This window comes from Pongo pygmaeus, chromosome 11, assembly GCF_028885625.2.
Source record: "Pongo pygmaeus isolate AG05252 chromosome 11, NHGRI_mPonPyg2-v2.0_pri, whole genome shotgun sequence".
NCBI lineage: Eukaryota > Metazoa > Chordata > Mammalia > Primates > Hominidae > Pongo > Pongo pygmaeus.
In genome coordinates this window covers 121,951,258-121,971,432 of record NC_072384.2, presented here as the reverse complement: position 1 = coordinate 121,971,432, position 20,175 = coordinate 121,951,258, and the positions used below count along the sequence as shown (strand labels likewise).

General features: G+C 39.3%; 1 protein-coding gene across 2 annotated transcripts in view; it reads left to right on the top strand.

Moving 5' to 3' along the window:
* EPHA4 (EPH receptor A4) overlaps positions 1–20,175 on the top strand; it is a 153,271-nt gene that overhangs the window by 86,669 nt on the left and 46,427 nt on the right. For both annotated transcript variants that reach the window (XM_054478415.2, XM_063647998.1), the window contains exon 5: positions 2,566–2,904. In XM_054478415.2, the coding sequence (XP_054334390.1) occupies positions 2,566–2,904 (339 nt within the window). The remainder of the gene's footprint in view (positions 1–2,565; positions 2,905–20,175) is intronic.

Here is a 20,175-nt window from a genome sequence, read left to right as displayed (position 1 = left end):
GAGTCCTGAAACCATTTAGTTTTCTGCTCCATTTCTTCTCTGTTTAGACACTGCCGTGCCCCGTCCTACATACTAATTACTGACTTTTTGCTTCTGTGGTGCTTGATTCATTGTGTCACATTTTCCCATGTGAAAGTGGACCAGGAACCTTGGCAAGGAGGTTAATGGATTTCAGAGTCACTCTTATTTGACCCTGGAAGTCACATTAAGAGAAGAACCAATGACTGACCCATTTTATAAACCAAGCCATGGTCAGCTTCAGCTGCAGACTAGTAATGGATTTCACTATGGTGGCAAGCATTACAGAATTAAAACAGGGCTGAAGATAGCGCACTGTTACCTCCATGTTTGCCTTCTCAAACTGTGGCTGAAATTTTTCATTTTGTTATCATTATACCTTTAGTGAGGAACACATGGTGGAATAAAAATAACTCCAAATGGCAGATAGTACTTTTGGATTTCAGTCAAATTCTGTCACTAATTAGATTGCATGAACTTTCAGTATTATTAGATTTACTTTCCAGATCTCAGCTTCCTCCTCTTTAAAATAAGGATATTTGTCCAAATGATTTTAACATCCTATGTAGCTCTTAGAGTCGGTGATTTTATATACTTCATTTATTCAAAAAGCATTCATTTGTCATTATATTCCAGTTACCATGTAAAAACTGTAAATGCAGTTTTGAAATCTAAACAAGAAAGAAATTTGTGTTTTCTCTCTGAGGACTTACGTGAAGTAATCTTCCCTTTAATACAAATTTTACAATACTTTTGTGAAATATTTTAAAGGTTTGCGTTTTTCTAAGTTTCACAGGATGGGGAGCTGACCTTAATGCTTAAAGAGGTTGTTGGTAATTAGTCCCGAGGGGAGTTTGGGAAGTCCTGCTTACCTTGTTAAAATAAGGTCTTCAATAAGTGGCATAAAGAGAAAAGGAGAGTGAATTACCCTTATTAAATGTTACCACTAAAAAATAATTGGCCATTAATCACTGCAAGCTGTGTAATAAATATTGAATATAATTCCTTATTTATAGGTTACCTCTTCCAATTCCATCTCAGCCATTTTGAACAGTATGTTTCATTGTGGTAGACTAGGTAAAGCTCATCCAAGTTCATGCAAGCCTCCTGTTAACTTTCTTTTCCTGAGAAACTTGTACTAATTTCCTGCAAAGTAGCCATTTCAATTACATTAGAAGTAGTATAGATAACAGTGATCAAGAAACCTCAAATTTTTCTTAAAACTCATTTTGCTCATCTCTTGGAAGACTGAAATGGGAAAGAAATAGCTTTCCAACTGTCAAACTGAGTAGATATGTCTCATTTGAGTGTGGCAGCTACCTTTTCAGCCTTTGGAACTGCTTCAGACCAAGAAAATTCCCTCTCCTTTCTCCCAGCCTGATTCTTCCACTTGAAGGCAGTTTGTGTCACAATTTTTTTGCCATATTAAGACCAATCGTGGCCGGGCACGGTGGCTCACACCTGTAATCCCAGCACTTTGTGAGGCCAAGGTAGGCCAATCACTTGAGATCAGGAGTTCAAGACCAGCCTGGCCAACGTGGCCAAACCCCGCCAAAGGTAGCGGGTGTGGTGGCACACACCTGTATTTTCAGCTACTTGGGAGGCTGAGGCATGAGAATCGCTTGAACCTGGGAGGTGAAAGTTGCAGTGAGCTAAGATCGTTCTACTGCACTCCAGTCTGGGTGACAGAGCGAGACTCCATCACACACACACACACACACACACACACACACACACATCTACATCAAGAAACAAGAGTTTCATCATTATCTATGGTCTTATTTTTTATTATTAATATTATTTTTTAACCAACCATTATGTTGTTGGTGATCAGTTGTTCTGTTTCATAACAACCACTGCCATCACCCATATTTCAGAAACTCTTTGATGTTGGTGGGAATGCATGAGTTAAAGGGCAGGAGGAGGGGTCTGGGAGCCTTGAACAAAACCCCTGCCATCTCTCCACAGCTGTATCTTCAACATCTCTGCAACTGCGTTAAACCAGTTCCTACTAATTACCCATAAACAGCTTAACCCTCTGCTGCCATGTTGAACTGCAGAGGCACATCTCTACAGTCCTGTGAATTTTATTTGCTATTGATGACATACTGTACTTAGGAATTATAATTTACCTTCACAAGTGCTATATAACTATTAATTTATCAGAGTCTCACAACAGCCCTGGGAACTAGAATCACTTTCGTTTTTTTAGATGATAAGATGGAACAGATAAATTATGATATTTTTCTGCCACTTCAGAGGGAAAGCCTGGGCTTGGAGCCCATTTGCTGGAGAGTTGCTTCACATCTCAAAGTGACAACCGATGCCTTGTTTGTTTGCGCGGGAAAGAGAATGACACTCACGTAACAGCCTTCTATTATATTGTTCTTTTTAAAAGATCTTTTATGCTGGCTTGATTTGCTTTTTGCTTTCTTTGCCAAGTGGGTTTGCCTTGCTTTGGAGAGCTGCAGAAAATAATACAAACTCTGAGAGATTCCAAAAGGATATTTCGGTTCTTGGTGTGATGATGTGGTTTTCTTTCTCCAGGTCCACCATCTGCTCCCCTGAACTTGATTTCAAATGTCAACGAGACATCTGTGAACTTGGAATGGAGTAGCCCTCAGAATACAGGTGGCCGCCAGGACATTTCCTATAATGTGGTATGCAAGAAATGTGGAGCTGGTGACCCCAGCAAGTGCCGACCCTGTGGAAGTGGGGTCCACTACACCCCACAGCAGAATGGCTTGAAGACCACCAAAGTCTCCATCACTGACCTCCTAGCTCATACCAATTACACCTTTGAAATCTGGGCTGTGAATGGAGTGTCCAAATATAACCCTAACCCAGACCAATCAGTTTCTGTCACTGTGACCACCAACCAAGCAGGTAGGAATTGAATCTACTTTATTGTACGATCTGAATGTATATAGAGAAAAGGTTTAAAATAATGAATTATAATAAATTGCTATAATTGAAATAGAATCAATCAAGCCTGGGAGCTGCGTTATAATGTAAAAGATACTTAGGGGCTGGGCACGGTGGCTTACACGTGTAATCCCAGCACTTTGGGAGGCCAGGGCAGGTGGATCACTTGAGCCTGAGAGTTTGATCAAGACCAGACTGAGCAACACGATGAAACCCCATCTCTACAAAAAAAATACAAAAATTAGCTAGGCATGGTGGTGCAAACCTGTAGTCCCAGCTACTCAGGAGGCTCAGGTGGGAGGATTGCTTGAGCCCAGCAGTCAGAGGTTGCAGTGAGCTGAGTCACTCCATGCTGGGTAGGATTCATCTCAGTCATTTGAATTACGATGTCCATGGCTGGACAACAGAGCACTTATAGATTATGTACAATTTTAAAGTTGATTTTTACCAATACAGAGTGCTCTATTGGTATTTGTTATATTTTCTAACAAAAGTATTAGCAGCGATAGTTTTGATATTATGCTTTAATGTAAAATATTATAAATGATCTAGATGGACCTATACTAGAACCTCCATGTACATCTTTGTGTCTATAGTTAACGAAGTTTACATTAAGACACTTAATAGTTTTGCAGCTACTTTTTTCTTTTTGAGACAGAGTTTTACTCTGTCGCCCAAGCTGAAGTGCAGTGGAGTGATCTCAGCTCACTGCAACCTCCATCTCTCGAGTTCAACCAATTCTTCTGCCTCAGCCTCCCAAGTAGCTGGGACTACAGGCGCGTGCCACCATGCTCAGCTAATTTTTATTTGTATTTTTAGTAGAAACGGGGTTTCACCATATTGACCAGGCTGGTCTCGAACTCCTGACCTCGTGATCTGCCCACCTCAGCCTCCCAAAGGGCTGGGATTACAGGCGGGATTGCAGCTACTTTTAGAGTTGATTTCATGATTGACATGGGGGCTGGGAGGGTGGGGCGGAGGGTGGGGCGGCCAGTCTCCTGAATTCCTACATCACTTTCTGCTAATACAGATGACTAGAAAACATTTCCTGTTCATGAAGTGTTTCTACTGAGTTAATCGCAGAACTGTCATGAAATCTTGAATATCAAATATTTTGAAAATCTAGGTTTCTAGGCTTTCACTTCTGACTTACTCATCTGTATTCCTTCCCTGAAAAAGTTACCACCCCTCCAGGAGTTTTACATTGCTGGCTTTTTTATTTCTGGAGAGTTAGAGAGGAGAAGGGAAACAGAGTTAGAGTGGCTTATTCTTTGTGAGGCTCTTGGGATAGAAAACATCACCGGAAAAGGATTATAAATTGCCAACAATCCTATCGCCTCTAACTGCCCTTTTCTTTTAAATGAATGTTTCAGTAAGTGCACTCAATAGTTTAGTAAAATATCTGTACTAATTGATCCTATAAGTGAAAACTATTCCAGTGTCCCAATCCAAAGCCATTATTTTTCCATTTTGCCCTGAACTCTTTGAAACAAATAAAAACTTAAGACTTGGGGAAGGTTTTGAGCAGGGGCTAGAATGGCAAGTCTTACCGGAATGTATCTTCAGCTCTGCAAATGTGAACAGTCTTTTAAAATATCTAATGTGAACGGGTCATCCAGCTAGGCCTTTGTCTTTTAATTCTGTATTTTTAGGTTGTGAACACTGTTAGCAGTCATTAGTTTTAATTTTTCTGCAAAGACTAGTATGATTTAGGAGTTATTGATAGAAACATGAGTACTCTGTGATTGCCAACATTTTATTAGTTCTCTTTTGGAAGAATGCAGTGGAAATATTACATACAGATCCTGGGAAAACGCATCGGTGCCGCTGGTCTCTCTGACTTAGGAGCTGATGCAATGCAGAACGATTTCTGCACGGTCTGGAGAATCTGGTTGATGATCCAATCAGTATTCTTACATGCAGCACCCTTCTACCTTTTTGGCTATTCATTCGCAAGCACTACATCATGTTCTTAACCGAATTAAAATTAGGGATGGACTTTTGGAGCCTCATCTGTAAAAGGTGAAGTCATTCTCCTTGGCAGAGAAAAGCCTGTGGGAGATGTGCTAAGGACAGGCTTGGCTCCCACAGATTTTGGGGGAGACTTCTATGACTCCCTGTACACCTAGGGATTTGAGCCCAGAAGTTATGTCAACACCTACTAGGGCAACAGGTCCAGAGAGCCCAAAGAAGACACACTAAAATCCTCCAAAAGAAGAAAATGCAAAAACATTTCTGGGGGCAGGGTGGGGTGGGGTGGGGTGAAGTTTTATTTTAAATGTAGGTATAATTCTTCTAGATTTAGGAGAAAAGCAGACAGAGAATTACTCTGACACAGTAAGGTTTTCTTTGCCATGGCATGTAGTCCTGCCAAGGAGGTTTGCTGAACAGGACAAAATTCCAACTCCTTATTTTAATTTTCATGAAGGGTAATGCTGGGAAGCTGTTCAAAATTAAAAATAAATCTTTCAATAAGGAGACCTCCTATGTGGCCAGCCAGAAAGCTTTCACTTAGTAGAGAATTGTATATGTGCAAAGCACTGCTTCATTATCCTATCATAATTTGAAGTTCTCTAATTCAAATCATCAGGATAGTTTATCTCTGATTAACAAACCCTTTCTTCATAGTAGTGCAAATTAATAATGTAGGCCAAAATTCGGGTGAATGTAGCAACCGTAAACTCTATCAAAGCTCCCCTAAGCATATTTACATACACACAATTATGTTCTAATTGCAATTGCTCCTATCATTTCATTAAATTAAATTCCTTGAGGACCACTATAGGCAATGGTGTCTCAATCTATAAGGAATACATAGAATTAATGTATGTTAGCACTTAGCACCTGGAGGCCACAAAAGTTAGTGGTTTTCCATCTTTGCTGTGTTTTCACAGGGTTCTTTCTCTCATCAGTAACATGTTAAAAATAATAAATCAAATCAATCACACAAAACCTGCTAGAATTCTTGGGTCCTATGTTCACCACCTTTGAGACTTTTAAGAGTTGAGGAGCAGCTCCAAGAAGGTGAGGTGACTCGACCATCCTAATGTCAGAGCCAGTACTAAAAACCAGGGAGAATCCTACTCCTGAAAGTAGAAAGTTGCTTTCCTTTAAAATTAGGAGATAATGAATAGCATTCATGTATTCAGCTTGGCATTCTCCCCATTTGTGAGACCAGATTATGTGAGTTTCTGGGCATGGAGATGGAGATTTAACTGGGCTTTGATCATTTAATTGTAGAATGTGGTGTGAATGGGCCTGTGTTCTCACAAGGTTATTTAAACAATCCTAACCCAAATCTTACTCCTGGGGTCTTAGGGGGTTAATAAACACCCTTTCGCTCCCCTTCTAGGTTGAAAACCAGTTGACACAGAAGACAAAGGAAATCTGAATGTCTGTCAGCTTTTTGCTGATAAGCTGATGGAAGGATGTGAGCTTTATATCTGTGGCCAAAAGGGCTTGCTTCAGTGACACTTGCAGCCCAGCTGGCTACCTGCAGGCTCTCTGCCTGCCCTGCTAAGGTTGTTGGAAGGACACTTTGCAGGCAGACAGGTAGGCAGATAGGCAGATAGGCAGATAGGCAGGTCTGAGAGTGGGTGGAGCTGAGGACACAGTACTTTTCCCAAATTCTCTAATGAGATGAGTCACTCCCAGCTTCACCCCCATGCCAGAAACAATGAAGGGAAGAGGTGGGAAAAGAGTAAGGGTGGGGGTGTTACTTATTCCAGCTGAAGTCGTACCCAGTAAAACTGGAGAAGAGGAAGCTCTTGGAGCTCCCCCAAAAGTTACTTTTCTACATTACGGGCCAAAAGGAGGAAAATGAGATTCCACTTTCCTTCATCTTTCATCCTGTAGCAACTGTTTTGTCTTTTGTTTAGAAGCAGATAGTCCTGATGTTTATGAAAAATGGATAAGAAAACTGCTGGGTGATTTGTTTTCTGGATGGCTTTCCTTTGGTTTACTTTTACTTAAGCGGACCATCTCAGGCAAATGAATACAGGATGTGTCACTAGGAGGGAGAAATACTGTATAAATGAAACAAGGTTTTCTGGCCAAGCAACAGACCTGTGAATATTTTTTTTGTTAAAAAGGCTGTGATGGCAGCCAGCAGTAGCTTAATATCTCCGAATCGTTTTTTGCCATTCATCTCCCATCACCTTTGCTTGGTTTTCTAGCTATGAGGCTGGACCATATTCTGGTGTTTTAAATCATTATGGATCCAACCCCCATGAATGGTGTTCCCTCCTCACCCCAAATTGCACCCAGGGCCAGTGTTGTCCATTTTTTATTTTTACTTTGCATGTGATGCTATTCTAGATACTTCATAATGGAAAGATCTGGTCATCTCTCTCTAGCACAGCTATGGTGTCCTAGTGACAAACAAACATCTGTAGCATGCTTAGTTTGGAGGAGTTAAAATATTTGATGCATTACGTAATTATTTAAACCAGCTAATCTCTAAGATCTTTTCTGTTTCAAAATTCTATGATTCTAAGTATGTAACCTTGAGCTGTGGGCTATGAACCTGAAGAAGTAAGGCTTATTTTTCTAACATGTTTAGAAATGGTCTCTCAATGCAATTCTAAGAGTGGGAAAACATTCTAAAAATGCTTCAGCAGAATTGTCACCTGAATTCTGCCTGCCCTCCGTCTCTCCAATTCCTTGCCCTGCCAAGGGATTTACGTTGTGGGCGGAAAACAGTAAGATAGTGAACAGTTGTTCTAAACTGGGGGTGATTTCTGCTCCTACCCCTAATGGGCAATGTCTAGAGGCAATTTTTGGTGCTGTTGCATCTAGCGGGTAGAAGCCAGGCAGGCTGATAAACATCTTATAATTCACAACACAGCATCCCCTATCCTCTGCAATGAAGAATTTTCTGGTCCAAAATGTCCATAGTGCTAAGGCTGAAAAACTCTGTTCTAGCAATAGTTTTTACGAACAGACTTCATAGCAGTGCCCACCGTTTCAGGGTTCCATAGCCAACTGGCCTTTTCTTGAGCTGGCCTGTGGCTGAACACATAGGGAAGATTCCACATTTCTCTGGCTCCGCTGCCCCGTGCTGAGAGCATGATGCTCCCATTACTGTTCTCAGAGAACAGGCAGTTGTAAAGGGCCTTTCAAGGCCCCTCATGAATCCTGTTGTAGCTGTTTTGCCATCAGATGAACGGGCGCTGCTTGTTAGGCTGACCTTGTTCTCTAGGGTTGGACAATTAAGCATTAACTGCAAAATAATAAAAATAATAATAATAATAATAAAATAAAGTGGCATTACACCTCATTATAATGCCACTGTGCCACATGTAGTCATTGTACAGTTCCATCTGTTTGTTGATTAACATTTATTTACAGTAAAATCAAATCAGTTAACTCTCTTTGTCAAGTAATGATAAATTTAATAAAACCAAAATAATGAATAAAGAAAAGAAATAACTAAGTGTAAGAGGCACACTGTCTTTTATTATTCAACTGGTAAGTTCCCATTCTTTCTCTCTCTGCCATCTTTTAATTAGACATATTATGTTGTTTGAGTGGGATAATGGAGAACAGTGGGAATTCTCATCCCCACTGGGTATAATTGCTACCTGTCTTCTAGATAGTAAGAGGAAAGCTTCAAGAAAATGGTGGGAGAAAGGGGAAAATCTTACAGCAATCAATTTAGGTAATATGCTGTAGGCATGGCGGAGCCAGACTTTGTGGAGTTTAAAGCTTAAACAACTATTGTGTGATTAAGGGTGAAAACATAAAACCCTACAAAGTTACAAATATCAGACTAGGAACAGAGCTTCAGAAAGGGTCCACACAAACTTCTTTAGCTTCGGTAAATAAAATTCTGCCTCTGACTATGTTGAGATAAATGCAATTGTCAGATAACAAGACTATTGCATAATTATCCCTAAAAGCAGGAAGGACAAGGGAGAAATATGAGATATTGGGAAGTCCAGTTTGGCCTGAAATGAAGGTGTTGAAAGACAGGTTGTGACAGTGAGTGGTTCTGGCCCACAGTTAGGTATGAGGGGCACCTCTGGAGTGGACCTGAGATGTGGTCTGAGATCAAAGGGACAAGCAGAAAGCACATTCCTGCTGATTCTGAGAATTGTTTTGGAATACTAAACCTAAATGAGATGATGTGATCTAGACTCATGCAACCACTGCCTCCCAGGTTCCTGCGATTCTCATGCCTCAACCTCCCAAGTAGCTGGGATTACAGGCGGGCGCCACCACATCCAGCTAAGTTTTGTATTTTTTAGTAGAGATGAGATTTTCCATGTTGCCCAGGCTGGTCTCAAATACCTGGCCTTAAGTGCATTCATCTGCTTCAGCCTCCCAAAGTTCTGGGATTACAGGTGTGAGCCATCTCGCCCGGCCAAATGATGATATTTTTAAGGCACAAATGTTTGCTTCCTTTAGTGCCCTAAAGCAGGGGTCAGCAAGCTATGGCCCAAGGGCCAAATCCAATCCTCCAGATTGGGACAACCCATGAATATTGGCTTTTATATTTCTAATGGGTTCAACATAATAAAAAAAACAATAATATTTTGTGACATTTGGAAATTATATAAAATTCAAGTATTGGCATTCATAAATAAAGTTTTACTGGAACAAATACCCATTCATGTGTTTATATATTGTGTAAGAGTGTTTTCACGTGACAATGGCATAGTTGAGTAGCTGCAACAGAGGGCAAATGTCCGACAAAGCGAACATAGGCACTATCCCACTGCTGACGCAAAATGTTTGCTGATCTGAGCTCTGGAGTACTAAATCAAGAAAGGAGACCAATAAGAACAAGGTTGAGAAGCTATTGAAATACTATTATCATTTGTGGAAAATTGTTTTGGCAAAGGATGTGATGGGTAACATTTAGGTAAATCTCACATTTGAAATAATCTTTCCATTTGGCAAGACACCTTATTTTGTAAAGGTTTTGACTCAGAAAAAAAATTAACTAAAATAATTAGGATTTCAGTCATAACTTTGCTTTCTTGAACCACAAATCTTTTCCCACTGGCACTCAGATTTAAATGGATTATGTGGGACATGCTTCACTGGTATTCTCATTCTCTTTAAAGTATGCATTCTTCACACTATTGCCTAGGTCTTATAGTTGCTGACAGCAATTTTCTTTTTAAATAATTCTATGTTAGCCTGGTGCAGCGGCTCATGCCTATAATCCCAGCACTTTGGGAGGCTGAGGTGAGTGGATCACTTGAGTCCAAGAGTTCAAGACCAGCCTAACCAACATGGCGAAAACCCATCTCTACTAAAAATGCCAAAAATTAGACAGGTGTTGTGGTGCACGCCTGTAATCCCAGCTACTCAGGAGGCTGAGGCACACGAGAATTGCTTGAACCCGGGAGGTGGAGGCTGCAGTGAGCCGAGATCTTGCCACTGCATTCTAGCCTGGACGACAGAGTGAGACTCGATGTCAAAATAATAATAATAATAATAATAATAATAATAATAATAATAATAATAATAATTCTATGCTCTGCTCCTGTGCCTTATTTTCTCTCCGAGATGGTTTCATGCTTGCCTTTGATCTCCAGTAAATCATGTTATTTTTCCTTACCCCTAAGAAATTTAAAGGAAAAACAAATGATGGTACTAGTGAAATCTAGAAAATGAAGAACTCCTTCTAGAGACTCATTTTAAAATCCTTCAAACCAACAGCAAAGCAATTCCACTGAGAGATTTTGCTGAAACATTTGCGCATCCTCAGTTGTTAGTAGGGAATCGGTAGCTGGTTGGAGAGTCCTTTCTGTGCCTGGTAATTATAGGCCCAAGCAAGCACACAGTGAGCTTCAGAGGAGCCAGGCTGTGGTTTTCTCATTAACAGCTCTGGTCTAGCCATGGGATCCTGGTTTACTTCATAAGGCCTATGAAATGCACATTTAAAAACAACATGCGGTACTTTTTTTTTTTTTTTTAAGAAACAGTCTCTTGATTCTAACCTTATGCTGAAAAGAATTTCATTTCCAGAATACTGTTGCTACCACTATAATTAATAAGCATACTCACTAATTATTATCATAATTAAAAATAAAATAAACCAGCAGATATACAATGGCGCAGCCTCTTGTGTGTGGCACCAGTGTCTGTGAATTTGTATTCAGGGTGGGTGCCACAAGTCCTGGTGAGGAGAAAAAAAAATAAAAGCCTGCCAAAAGAGCCTACTAAATTATCCAACTTTTCAAGGTCGACCGAATAGCACAGACAAATAGTATGTCTATAGAGTGTAGTGGTAATTATTGCATATAAGTAAAAGTTAGATTGCATTTTTTTAAAAAAGATGTGAATATTCCACTCTAAGAAAATGAAGTCTTTATTTATACACCCAGGACTGAGAACACTATTTTTCCTGAGTCCTTTCCTTTTGCTCCTACAGAAAGATATATGCATGTTCATTTGTAAGAAGGGAAATTCATTCAGCAGTAATCACTTGACAGCCTAATTCTGATTTGTTTCTCATCTCTCAGTGTTGTGCTCGTTCCATCGAACACTAACCACCAACTTTTACACCCTCTGGAGAAGCCATCAAGAGATTTAAAAAATAAGTGCCTGGCTGAGATGAGAAATGGGCAGTGCAGGGCTAGCAAGGGTTTCCGATGGGCTTCTAAATTATCTAGTTGTCACTCCAACTGGCTCAATTAATTACTATCTCCCCAGAGGAGCCAGACAGGTCTCCAGAAACCAGTCTGCAATTGAATATGAATGAAAAGATCCAGAGAAACTTTATCAAAGCTTCTATTAACCCCCTGCTGATGTCTTCAATTTTTTTTTTTTTTTCCTTTAAACACCTTGAAAACCCAAAAGCCATGCTGCAGGACTAATCTTGCATTAAGAGATCTTAAATCTACAGGGACTAATTGAAATGCCTGTCCATGTCACCCAAATACATAGAGAATTCCTCTGAGTCTCAGCATCCCTGTGGCATTTTTCTGATGTGGGTATACAATAAGAGGGCATCCTGTATATTGTCTTCAGATGAAGACTGGTGAGGATTTTTTTTAGGGTTTACATGTTAATCTGTCAAGATAAGCAAACCTTTGGTCTATCTGTCAGTATTAAAAATATCTCTCTTATTTAATGAGCCTTCTTCTGGTGTCCACATTTCCACCCGCCACCCCCACAACCCGTACTCATGCTTTCTCATTCTTTGCTTCTGCCAAAATTAGAAATGAAAGAGGTTCCCCAGGCTCCCCTAAAACTGCAATGATAAAAACTAGAGATGGTGCCAGTCAGTGTGGTCGCTTGCCTAGTGAACCGCTTGGCTTCCTCATTGGAAAATGTCACTAATGATTTGGTTCCACAGATGAGGGCTGGCACCCAGAGCACTGTGGGAATCTGGCTGAACGGTCATCAAAATGTCCGCCTATATAGACACAGAGCTGAAGAAATCACTCTTAGATTACATTTCTTCTTTCTCTATTCTGATAAATTGGTAGGCCTGATCTAAATGAACTGTGCTGTGGTTCTCCTCTGACCATCTTTTGGGTTTTGTTGGGTTATGAAAAAGTACAGGGGCCACTCCCTGAAATCTGTCTAAAATACTTTATGTGTAAAATTATAGAGACATGAAATATTTTTTCTATTACTATTCTATTCTTGCTATTACACTTGGGAGGGGAAAGGGGAGAAAATATAAAGAACTATGGTCCATCCCTTTTTGATTCATATCTTCCAGCACACAAATTTTTCAGGCAGTTTGGTTATCACTTTCAAAAAAATCCTTTTAATAAAGGCTGTGGGACAGATAAGTTTTTAAAAAATTCTTGTCTAGGAACCTTTTGTCTATGACATGTGCATACAAACAAGACTTAAATATGTAGCGTCAACTTCTCAGTGGGTGCTAAATAGTGACCTGCCACCAATAGACTCACAGTGTGTTCCAAGCTTGGGTAAGATCCATCCATTAGTACAAACACTGAAAAGGGGGTAGCTTACAATGGCTTCCTGAATAATTTGTGTTTTTCTAGATAACATACTGCAAGCTGGAAATCTGCCTCTTGAATCAACCCTATTTTTTTTTTTTTTGGTAAAATAAGTGCGTATTTTGAGTATAAACGTGAAGTTAAATAGGAGCACAGTTTCGTTCATGTTTCTTTTTCAAAGCTAGGACCACACGTATAAACAAGCTAGGGATTTTTAATATGTAACCAGCAGAAAGTTTGATCTAGTGTTCTGTATACTCTCAAGTGTAATCAAAGACTTCTTTTTATCTAAAGATAAAGAAATAAGATAACCAAAGACTTTTATTTTATCTGAAAATTATTGATGAGGCTCATGTTGAAACCCACTGAATCTAATCCCAATCCTATAGGGTTCCCAGGAGGGTGTGATTTTAGGAAACTTCTTAGGAGAGTGCTTTTGGAGACTTGGAAATTCTTGGAGCTAACATCATCTCATTTCTCTCCATTTACAGTAGGAGTAGGGTTATTATTAAGGTTTGTGATAAAGGTTCTTATTGTTTTGTCTTATATTAGAAGCAAGGAGAACAACTTTAGCAGAGCCTTACCCCCTGAAAGTATCCTTTTGTAGCCATGAACAGCGGACAGAAAATTTAAGAAGCATACATTGTGTTTACAGCCTTCATTGTACACTCCAATACAGAACAGTCAACTAATTTAGGTGCGGCTCTAAGAGGCTGGTAATATATTTAAGAAACCCTTATATCATGTAAAGATGTATTGTTTGGGGAGAAATATCAATGAGAGCCCTTTCAATCTCATTGTAAACTCTTCAAGGATTCACCTTAACTGTACATGTTTGTTGGAGGGTAGCATTTTCTCTTTCCCTCCACTTTTTCCTCTACCTATTTCAGAAAACACAAAAAATAACTTCCATTAACTTCCAATAATTTCCTCCATAGTGTGCAGGAGCTTTGCTCCAGTGTCTTTCTTAGACATCATGCTGTGGAACTATTTCCAGGTAAGATGCAATTCTAATAAGCTCCTCCAGTATTTAGGAATGGACTAAATACTGACTTCCGTGGGTGGAGCCAGTTATGCCGAATTTCACACTTCAGCAAATTGTGTTCATGAGAGAGGCTGCTGTGACATGCTGTGAACCCCCTGGTTTTCTTTCTTTCTTCCTTTTTTTTAAAAAACAAAAACAAAAACAAAAAACAAGTCCTAAAACAGTAATAGCTTTCGTAATACATTCTTTATTATTTCTTATGACTACAAAAGTCATCTCAATTCTCAATTCTCAAACACAGATCCAGTTGAAGATATCTACTGACCTTAATAACATTTTAAAATTTAATAGCTCAGTTGTTTCTGCCTCATTCTTATAATGCCTATAGAAATTTAAACTATCTAGCACATAGAACTTAGTTTCTGGCTGATACTCTAAAAATAAAAAATAAAATAAAAATACAATTCTAGGGTGGCAGATTTCCAAGCTTAAAACCTCTTCTCCTAAATGATTATCCTGTTCCTATCCTGTACCATAGCTTTTAAGAAAATTGCCAAAAAGACAGATTTTCAAATATGAGGTCTGCAAGAACATAATTTCATGGCCACATTTTCAGAGAGCATAGCATGTGGTGACCATTTGTATAAGATGCATTCTCAAAATGTTCTGACTGTAATTTAACCCAAAGGTCCCCATCCCACTTCTTTCCACTCACCAGGTGCTTCCTTACACTTGTCTACATAGCAAGCAAGAAACAGGGCAGGAAAGATTTGGCTACACATAAAGCAGAGGTTCCCTAAAGTGATACTAAAACCCACCTTCTCAGCTTTCTATGGATCATGAATATTGTCCTCAGAATATTTTGATCCCCTGTGTTTGGAACTTCCCTAGACTTCCATGCAGTAGAACCAAACTGGCAATAAGAAACATGAGGAGTCTCAGAACTTCACCCCGATGGCCTTCTTTCTGTTTCTCTCTCACTTTCTCTCTCTCTCTCCCCCGCCTTCCTCTCTCTCTCTTTCTTTCTCTGTCTCTCTCCCCTATTTGTAACATTCTAGTTTATACTGTCCGTGATCATCACTTCTCAGTCCTTAGACATTGTGCTTTAAGCCAAGCGACATTTGGACTTGGAAAAATTCCAAATAGCACAGAACACATTGATTTGCAACTGAATTTTTACCACTGTGTTTCCTCTGACTCTCTGGACTTGTCAGGAATCATTGGTAGCCTATAATTTCATGCTATAATTTATACTTTGTCAAATATTTTTCATTTTTTCCTCTGTTCTGCCTGTGTGTTTTAAGTGCAAGAAGAGAAAGAAATAGAAGTTGCTAAAAAGTAATTTCATAGATCTAAAGGATAGTGTCTGGTAACAATGCTAAAGAGCAGCATCTATCTTCAATTTATGGTCACCATGACATGTTTTTAAGCAGCTCACGTGATCTTTTTAAATGACGATTAAAAAACTAGGTATCCCATTCCAACAGTATATCTGATGGAGAATTGGATGGCTTGGAAGATGACTAATGGGATTCTGGACCTTTCTGTCTTTAGGTCTCCTCCTTGAATGGGGACTATATCATAAGTGGTCCAAGGCCCGGCCATTTGGCAGCCATAGAATGACTATGCTAATGGAATTGGTCTCAGTCCAGGTCTTAGTCGACAGGTGCTCATATCATAAGTGACATTTATTGACTTCCAACTCTTTCAACTTGGAAGACAGTGGACCACCGTTGAGATAGTGATGAGGACGGAGTAATTTATAATATATTCAGGCTCCATTGAAAGCCAAGGAATTCAGCCTCTTGAGCTGGCACCTTGCAAATATTGTACATGTCTCATGGGTTCTGTTAGCTTGAGAAATAAAAAATAGAAATCTAATTTAAAAGGACTTCTAATAACTCAGAATAGCTAATGTTGATTTCCTCTGAAGTCATATGAGCCTCTCGTGTTGGTACTTTTCTCTTCATTGTGTATTATAGTGATTAGATATTGGCTATGAATATTATTACTTTTCATTTGTTTGTGTGTTTGGCGGTTGATTACCTAGTCACTTATTTATAACAAAAGCTGTAAATGATACTCTTTGACAGAGTTAAATAAGGCTATCTTCATGCCCTTGTGAAATGGAAATTGATGAAAACATAACACTGAGTCCCTTTTATCAACATAAATTTCAAAACATGGAATTCACAAGGATTCATCCAACACATACTCTTTTCTATTATCTAGATTAATATACTTCACTTCATTCATTCACTCTAATCAGGTTCATGACCTGAAGATGATTTGGCCCGAGTTGGAAGAGATCGTTAGTATTACTAGTATATTAATATTTTGCCCATTGATGTTTTCTGGGTTCATCCACTGACTTTTTCTTTAACTTCACAGATGATTTGGATTCCCCTATAGCAAGTGGCAAAGCCACAACACTTCTGAATTAGTTATCACACTTAAAAAGTCAAGACGACAACAACCATAGTGGATCTATTTATTGAAGCAGACAGGCTGTTTTAGCGGAATGATCAATGTCTTACCTCTTTCTGAAAGGCTTTTCAGAGGTAGGAAATCATCAAGCATTTAATATAAAGTAATGAACAAGGCTTTTGATTGGTCAAGTTTCTGGAGCAGGCTTTTAAGTATTTCTGCCTGTAAATGTAGAAATCTGAGTGTGAAAAGTAAAGGCAACAGCAAAGATTTACTGGGTGCATCTATCATCCTGGCTTTTAGAGTCTTTGTGATTAATACCTGTTTAATTGGGGACTGATCTAGATGCTTTGGACGTCAGAAAGCTAAATGTTACAGCATTGTCTCATGGGTTCCTAACACAGCAGGACGATTAGCAGCTGTCTGAGTAACAAAGAGAACCTGAAGCCTACAAGGATAGCTTTTTGTTTTCCAGACTTGGAATGCTTGAAGCTCCCTGGTGGAGTTGACAGCAAAAGGAATAGAAGCCTTGATTCACAGCAGCTAATCCTTTCCTTTCTCTTTTCTGTATTCTGCTCAGTAAAAATGAACCTTTTCCTTACATTGTTCTCCATATTCCAAATTAATTTTGGAGAGCATTTTTTTTGTTCGTTGTTTGTTTAAAAAGTAATTTTTGGGGGCCTTTTTTTTTTCTCTGATCTTCCCTAGGAAGTGATTGGAGGGCATGGTAGGTCATGGAGACCCCCATTTGGTGAAGGCTCACCATCCTGTCTAACAAAGTTACACATAAAATAATTTCAACTAAGAGTGGGAACACTAGATGACTTTCAACACCACTTTTAGGCCCAGTGAGAAGATTCATCTCACTAGAAGCATTCAGAGAAAAAAATGTTTATTTATTTTTTGTTGTTGTTGCTAGTTTCACCCCATTTTCTTACCTTAAAACAATCATCTTGCTCAGGCAAATTCTTCTAAATTGCCTTCCAGTGGAAAGACTTGTTTTCCTGTTTGCCTCAAACTGGCATTCTTACTTATAACAGGAAACACACACATTGAATCCTGCCATGTTTCTGTTGGCAAGTGTTGAGCTATCCTTGTCAGAACCTGCCAACAAATTTCTTAGTAAGCAAGTAGAAAGTAAAACAAGCAGCTCCCAGACGAAACACAGGACACACTTGAACTGCAGCAAAGACACTTGGGTGCCCCTGAGGTTAGTTCCCTGCTAATTCTGGTGGACATGGGCCTTGGTTTCCAGTTGAGCTGTTACCCACTTATAATTTTATAACTGATCCTATGATTGTACCTGTAATAATGCTAATTCAAGATACTAGCTAACTTAAAAAAGTAAAACAGACATTTAAGTATGCATTTTATTTACTACAAAGAGCAAGGATTGCTGTATGTTTCAGCATAATGATTAAAAAGTTGCAAAAGCTCTAATTTGCAAAACCTTACATCTTTCATGACATCTTTAGGGCTTAACCCAGGAGGTATACTAAATATTGTGTATGGATCTTTCTAGTAATAAGTATGATACTTCCTTTTTAATACTCCTAACATTTGTGTTTGTTTTATAACCTTTTTATTGTGAAATACACACATATGGAAAAGTGGGCAAGACTCGAATATACACTCATTGAATTACAGCAAAGTAAACACCTATGTGACCGTCACCCAGGCTAAGGAACAGAACAGTAGAACACTGCCAGTCTTCCAGAAGCTTGTCTTGTATCCTTACCCCTTCTCTAATTCCAAAGACTTATTATTTTATATGGTAATTGAATTTGTTTTGTTTTATTCTTGTCTCAGCTCTTTAGGTTAGTTCAAATGTGAGTTCATTCTGCACCAAAAGTTTTAAGGTTTGTCTGTGAGCAGGGATCATATCTAACTTACCCCTGGGTTTCTGACAACCGCAATGTACATAGATACCCCTGTACCTAACAGAGCAGACTTTAGAAAGATTTACCCTGTTGCTGCTGCCGCTACTGCTGTGGGAAAACAGTCACTTAAACCTTCAAGTCTCCTAATTCTTACCATGGAAAGGAGGGGCAGAGACCAGCTGCTTTCTATAGATCAGTGGTTGAGAATGAGGGCTCTAGGACTAGACTTTTGAATTATGACCACATATAAGCTATAACTTGGAGTGAGTTATTCAAACTCTCTGTACCTTATCTTCTTGATCTATAAAATGAGGATAATAATTGTGCCTGTCTCATAGAGTTTTTGTGAGGTTTACATGAATTAACTCCTGCAAGAGATTTAGAACAATGCTCAGCACATCATAATTACTCAATAAATGCTAGTTTAGTGTGTATGTTGTTACAGACATGTGGCATAGAGGGAGGATCACATACTTTTGAGCCAGGTGGACTTGAGTTTTTAATCTCATTTTATGGCTTTGGTCAAATTATTTAATTTCTTCGTGCCTGAGTTTCCAAGTCTGAAATGTAAGGGTGATCATTATAACTACTTCAGAGAGTTGTAGGGATGAAATGATGTCAGGTATGCGTGTATGTGCAAGTGCCTTGCTCGGGAGTTTACTGGCATCTGATTTGCTCCTTTCCCCATTCTTTGTTTTGTGGCAATTCACAGGGCCTCAGTCTTCATCTGCTTAAGCAGTTAATAATTCAGTGAAAACTAAATTAACTCTTTTCTACCAAGAACACTCAACCAAACCATTTTGAGAACCCCACTGTCTTTTCCCATTTAGCATTAACATAAGATCAGCTGAATCTTTTGGCTCAGTGTTTTGCGATTCGGCCGATTTCATTCACTGTTAGAAGACTGGTGCCCGTGATTTTGTCCCTGGGAGGCCACGCGGCCTCTGTCACTGGCTTTGCTGACCTCAGGGCAGCGCATTCCAGTTTCTTACAAATGGGTGGATATCTGCTCATCGTGCATGACCAGCTGGAGTTTCCAGGAGGGAACCCAAAGGCCTTTCAGGAAGCTGCAAAACCACAGACCAATCTTCTGTGGGCCACAGTACTTCTACGGTTTATCTGAGTTAGTTGTGATATGCAAATACCTCTTTTTTGCCAAAAGGCTCCACTTCACTTGAATGAGTACCTGTTTTAACCGCAAATGCCAGTTCAATGGGTTATTGCAATAGATATTTATTTTCTTGCTGAAATCGAATCCAGTTGGCGGTGATGAGGGGTTTTTGGGTGTGGGGCTTCCAAGATGGGCCTGGATCATTAACCTCCCTCTGGCTTGTGGGTTCAAGAAAATGGAGAGTCACAGGGAGCCATTTATGGGTCAGATCTAGAAGAGGAGAAATCACTTCAACCCACATTCCATTACCCAAAACTCAGTCACATGAACTACCTTAGATACAAAGGAATGTAGGAAGGTAGTCTTTGGCTGAGCAGCTCTATCTAGAAGGGAAGGGATCTCACAGTTTTGGATGCCTTAGCCAAAGAGGCCAACCCAACACCTTCAACTTCCCTATGCAAACAATTAACATGAAGGCTAAGAATAGCATCACATTCTATCATTTAAAATTTAACCAATAGCTCTCTGTAAAGGATTTGTCGAAAATAATCTGTTGCCCATCTCTCTGGCATAAAGAAAATGACGTGCCATCCCATCTATCTGGGAAATAAAAAAGGCTTATAAAATTTTCGTCTTCTATTAAACCAAAAGTAAAAACCAAATCACAGACTTTGCAAAGTCTTACTCTGGAATCATTTAGTTCAAGTATTTATAGTGTTCCAAAATCAGACTCTTAAAATCATTGGCAGCATGAGTCAATTGTATCCTTCAGTAAATATTGCTGAAGGATAATGTGGCTGTGCACTGCTTTATTTTATAGTACGTGTTTAAAATAGACTCTGGTCTGACCTTGGAAATCACTTTATGGAAAAAAAATGCATCTCTCATACATTCTAA